The sequence below is a fragment of the Symphalangus syndactylus genome, chromosome 11 (genome assembly GCF_028878055.3).
Source record: "Symphalangus syndactylus isolate Jambi chromosome 11, NHGRI_mSymSyn1-v2.1_pri, whole genome shotgun sequence".
Classification (NCBI taxonomy): Eukaryota; Metazoa; Chordata; class Mammalia; order Primates; family Hylobatidae; genus Symphalangus; species Symphalangus syndactylus.
In genome coordinates, this window is record NC_072433.2 from 78511528 (window position 1) to 78517527 (window position 6000).

Sequence of the window (6000 nt, forward strand, 5' to 3'; positions counted from 1 at the left end):
ATGAGCAAGTAGGTCACAAGAATAGGAAGCATGGTCCATCCAATGCAAATTCCACATAGAAGCAGGAAGGGTGGCCAGATGAACAAGTAGAAATAAGAATCTGGCCTAGTCCTGGGCCAGAGTTTATGTTCTGAAAAACCAGGATTCATCTCAGTATCCCTGGAAATGTAGCAGTGCTGAGTATCTCAGTTGATGCTCCATATTGGATGGATACATGGATGGATGGATGGATGGATGGATGGATGGATGGATGGATGGATGGGATTCAGGAAGAGTGACTAGGCCTTTCAATAGCCGCTGATAACGATTTCCTGTGCCCTTTTAATCTCCCTTAGAATTCATCATCTTTCAGTTAGGAATAATGTTCAGATATTCAAGCACATACTAAAATGCTTGTATTAATTCAGTAGGTAGAATGCCTTTACTGAGTGCAATAGAGAGAATTTAATGTCAAAATGCCATTGCTCTAAGGGGCAAGCAGGAGACCTAACACTCTTTAGTTAAGACATTCTCTGTTAAATTATGTTAAGATTAACCATGAAAAAGACTGTATCTCTAAGACAGAAAGCTTAAGTAGTCAGTTTCCAGATTAAAAAACATCATCACTTCTTTACAAGCATTTACAAATGCTTGTCAGCAGGCTCCAAATTCATGTTTAACAGCTACAAATGAATTCTGATGTGAGCAAGACAGTGTTTTTGAAGCCACTGTGTTAGTGCATACTTTGTTGCATACTTCAAACTTATATTAAAGGCAAGTATATTAAAATTGTTTGATCTAAAATAGAAGCCCTGGCCCATAAACCAGTCATGGACTTCTTTTTCAATCTAATTTTAACCATACTACATTTTTAAAAATTTAGAAAAAGAAAACACTATTGACATTTAAAATTTTTAAGTTAAAATATTCGACTTTCTATGAGAAATCCACATTTCACTCTCAAAAAAGATGACATAATGTCCTTCAATTATTTGTTCTTGAAGTACATCGGCACTTCCACAGGCAAATGAGACACTGAGTTCTAGACTAGTGGTATCCTGATAATTATTAGTTTTGTTTTGTTTTTTAAATAGAGCCGTCTAATGTATCATCAGTGTCCCCAACCAGGACTTTAGGAGAATGGGAACAGTCACCCTGGGACAGCGTCCATTTTAGGGAAGAGGAGAAAGTTCAGAGCAAACCAGAACAGAGACTCAGGGTGAGGGTAGGATGGAAAGGAATGTCTCCATTTACATTCTTAACAAGGTGTGCCTTGAGTACTGGCATTTCTGTGTTGATCCCAAGTTGACAAGATTCCTGAAAATGTCAAGCTTGGAACATATTGGGCTTAGAAAAGAGTCTTTCTTCAGCGAGGGCTTCTCCCAGAATGACTAACCTGATTCCCCACCATCCCCAGCCCCCTAGCTTCCTGGTGGGTGTTATCCCAGGCCAATGACATCAGTGTCATGGTAAACATTTCCCTATCGGAAACCTAGAAATGATTCATTTTTCAGTTAGAAGAAAATAGATGACAAGTCCTTGAACACAAATGAAAACATTCAGAATCAAGGCCCAAAATACTCAAATTTCTCCAAGAACTCATCAATAAATTTCTGTTTGCAAGATATCACATCAAACCACAATGACTTACTTAACTTCAAGAACTTCTGCAGCCCAGTGTAGTAAACAAAGTTAGGTGAGAATCAAAATGGAAAGGTGGAATTTTGAAAGATTTTGAATTTTTTCCTCAGAAAAAGATGGAAGGGGTATGGTCTTTGGATCACTGTCAGATTGATGTGGGCCACTCAACTAGCACCTCTCATCCTCACTCAGTCCCTGCATCTGTAAAACAGGACTGATAATCACCCTATCCTAACCAACCAAGTATATTAAAATGTTAAGAAAAGGTGAAGCTCATGATGAATGTAAATTATTACTTTTAGTTCCTTTATAACTGCCTGTTCTATTGACCAAAGGAAAGTGTCCCTGTTATCACAGTCGCTGGATTTTTCTTAAACTTTTGGTTTGAAATTTAAGCATGGAAACATCTTTCAGAAAATCAGGATACTTACTGCAAACTACCCACCTATACCATTTAATGAATTGCAAAGGGATGGGAGACCTGGTTTGTGCTCCCAGGTCTCGGCATGTTATGCTTGTGTGTAATATATGCCTTTTCTGAGTCTCAGTGAGGGATGAGTATTTGGATATTTGTGCATTTCTTTGAACTTGGAAGAAATTGCAAAGGAGGATGATGAGGTGGGTCAGTAGATGTGGTGACTCAAGACGAGTCTAGAACTTGCTTACATATCTTGAGTTGCTAAACAAGCTCAGCATGCTTTCAATAAGGCAGAGCTTGTCTTTCTAGTGTGCCCTGCCCCAGTTGTCATCTCATGCTTTATGATGGTATTCCTAGTGGGATCTAGAGTAGGCAGACACTGAAATCACTGGGAGTTGGTACTAGTTAAGTCATTCGGCTTCAGTCTTCCCTGAGGCTAATCATGGGGTCCTCTCTATTCCTCTCTAGTGCTTCCATATTTAGCTCTTCCTTGTTACAGGCCCAGGGCCTTAGTCGCCTCCTTATAGAATGGCCACTATCTTACCAATTCGCTGAGATTCTTCCAGATAACACGGTTCTCCTGTTCCCGGCAGAGAAGCATGGGCCGTTTGTCCTTTGAAGGCCTGGAAGTAGACACAAATGTTACCTTCGGGGGCCAAGCATTATTTACGGTAGTCCATAAATGAATGAAGAGGGCTGGGTGAAAACAGAGACAAACTGAAGGACTGCCTGGTCCATGGGTTTTTTGTTGTTGTTTTTTGTTTTGTTTTGTAATGCGGAAATGCAGGCCCAGTGTTGCCTGATCTTCTGGTTGTTGTTTTTGTTTGTTTTTTGTTTTTTGTTTTTTTTCAAGAGAAACCAGAAATCTGATTTTTTTGATGTGAAATGTATTAATTGGTAAATTTTAGTAACTTAGTAGATTTTTAAAAATACATTGTCATTGGCAATATTCTGGTTCTTGAATAAAAGAATGTATGAGTGTTTGTTAAGCATTTTGCTTTATGGCTTATGTATACATTGTAGATAGGAGTATTATTAAATTTATCATTGAAACCTGGGCAGTGTGAGAGAATAAAGGGGACGTGATTAATGATTTTGTCAGGGATGAGAACTTTTCACATTTTATGTTCTCCAGCTCCCTATTTTGAGGAGATGGAAAAATAAATATCTGTAAAAAGGTATAGAGATGGGCCCTGATGGACAGGCAGGAAGACACTCAGGCTGGAATTAACATGGTGCATTCAGGGCATCAGGAGACCTGATCAGTTTCAGAGAAAGTGCTCCAAAAGGCAATGGTTGGGATACATCTATCTGATAGGCTAGAGACAGATTAAGGACTGATATGAAAGCCGAAGCAGAGGGTTCCCAACTCAGTGTAACTGGCAATAGGAACTGACACTTGTTCTTGAGAAGGAGAGGGCAGTGGAATACAGAACAGACCAGAGGAACAGAACAGGAGATGAGATGGAGCAGGCAGGTTCACGACTTAGGGTGCAGAGCACAGTTTAATACTATATTCAGCACACATTTACTGAACACCTGCAGTGTACTGAGCACTGTCCTATGAGCTAGGAGACAGAAAGATAGGAAGGACATAATCCAGTGGGGGCGTCAGAAATTTTAAAAGAGAATCATCATGTTTCAAGGGATAGCAGAGTTGATATTGGTAGGAACAGTGGAGGCAGCCAGATGAAGGAGGTGGGAAGTGAGAAGAGCACGTCAGGCAGAGGTGCCAGCATAAGAACGTGGTGTGAAAAGGCAGTGACCTGCTGCTCCGTGTCCTGAGCTTGGAAACCCTAGTGAGACATTCGGAGAGAGTGCAGGCAAGGGGATCCTGCAGGCCTTGAGACAGGGCAGAAGACAAGGCCTCCAGAAATGAGGCAGCAGGAGGAAATGTATGAGAAAGCAGAATAGGTCTAGAAAGAGCTAGCAGATCAGAGGATGAGATGGGCAAGTACCATGTCACAGAAGCAAAGAGAGGAAGTGGAGTTTCAACAGCGGCCTTTAACAGAGAGAGTGCAAAGGTCAGAGACCCAGAAGAAGGAGGGCTTGGCTAGAAGGTCACTAGCAGGCTCTGGCTTCCACCTCCAAATAGGCTAAGATTAAGCTAATTCACCATTTTCCCACAACTGTCAACTCTGCAGAATTGCCTTTTCTTCCTCTCGGACAGAGAGGGAAATCCCAGCTGCCTGAGCAACCAGTTTTTCACTTTCCTCCTTGTTTGCAGAGTCTAGTGGGGCTGGCCCTGGTAACCTCTGGTGATTCATCCAGCACGCCCTATGACCGCATCCCCATTGTGTGTGTGTAGAGAGGATGAGAGTTTATTTGTTCCTCTGAACTTTATTACAAAAGAAAGGAACATTGTTCTCTAGAAATATGAAAGAAAAAGAAAAGAACAAGGTGTTACTCTAGCATAGTTTTTTCTCAATTATCTGAGTTGTAAAAAAAAAAAAAAAGTAGTGAATAGTGGAGCTTCCTCAAAACAGATTCTGAGCACTGTCAGTAGTTAACAGTAACTACTGTGGCGGAATTCCTGTGTGGATCTATTTTGGCACTGTGTTATGTAATTATTTTTATCTTAGGATCAGATCTGAATCATTCAGAGCCAATGTCTTCAGGGCACTGATGTGACTCCAGGTGTTCTCACATGCCTGTCTTTCTTCTCAGATCACTGCCCAACACTGAATCTCAAGTGATGGACCTCAGTGCATATGAATTAGGGGCCTATATGTTTTGTAACAGCAAATCCTACCCCACTGGTGAAAAAGTCTAATAACCTGACTGATATTCTATTTTGATGAGCCCTCAATTGACAGATTATATTCTGGTAGTAGGTTACACCTGTCCACCATGTGAAAAACAAACAATAAAGATTGAGAACCCAAATGTGTGTCTTTAGAAATTAATCTGTACATTTTAAAAAACTGCCAAAGGAAATGTGAAAAATGGTTTCATAATTGTTAGGTATTAATAATATCTATTCTAAATGTATAGCTTATTTTTTACTAATATAATAGAAATAAACATGCTTGGACCTAATGTCAATTGATTCTTAAGAATTCACTGCACTAATAGTTTGGATTTCTGTGTTCATTCTATTTCTGTGGCAGGTGCTGGTCTCAGTGTCAGTGATAATGAATCTGGTCAAGGCAGCCAGGAGGGGGGCACCTTGACTGACTCCCAGATCGTGGAGCTCAGGAGGATACCCATCGCCGACACTCACCTCTAGCACCTCACTAACCGTTCGACTGAGCACACTTTCTTATTTGTATCAGCTTTTGTGCTAAAACTCTCTAAGTACATCCACCTGTATAATAAGAACCGGTGAATTGTACTGGATGATTAACACAAACGTGATTGTTGTATTTGGAGTATAAATTACTGATTGTATGTGACCTGAAAATTCACTGCTCTAAGAAAGATGGAGTCAGTTTGTATCAGTTAATAGGATGTTCATATTCCAAGAATATTAGTTGTTTTTTTAAATCATCCTATATGGCTAACATTGTTTAATGAAAGTAATAATCAATAAAGCAATAGAATCTATTTGGTATCATCCAGCTTCATTATTGATAAACAAACATTGTGCATGGGCAAAAAAAGCTAACTCTATATGTAGATGATGACAAGCACCCTGTGCCATCTTGCATGAATCCAGGTGATCCAGATTCAAGACTTCACTGCAACTAGAAGACTTTAATTCTGAAAACTGTAAAATGGTCTGTCTGTTGATGATCCTACACCTAAATGTTGATTGGAGTACTGAAGTTGGCCTAGTCTTTCAACAGTATGTATTTCTGCTCATTATAAAATTAGGGATCTGAACACTTCTCAGAATGAATGTTCTGTCCCCAGTTAAAAATAACTCCATCAAGCACTTTTTTCACGCAGTTAGAAGAGGATCTTTCAAACAATGCAGAGTTTGTTTTAGAGAAACATTTCTCAGTTTGGATTTTTCAGTC

The 6000-nt window shown here is 39.9% G+C and overlaps 1 protein-coding gene across 5 annotated transcripts in view; it reads left to right on the forward strand.

Moving 5' to 3' along the window:
* The window catches only part of ADGRV1 (adhesion G protein-coupled receptor V1), a 598696-nt gene extending 593112 nt beyond the window's left edge, over positions 1 to 5584 (forward strand). For all 5 annotated transcript variants that reach the window (XM_055297968.2, XM_063612214.1, XM_063612213.1 and 2 more), the window contains one exon: positions 5149 to 5584. In XM_055297968.2, the coding sequence (XP_055153943.1) occupies positions 5149 to 5267 (119 nt within the window). In that variant the 3' untranslated portion in view covers positions 5268 to 5584. The remainder of the gene's footprint in view (positions 1 to 5148) is intronic.
* The last annotated feature ends 416 nt before the right edge of the window (positions 5585 to 6000 follow it).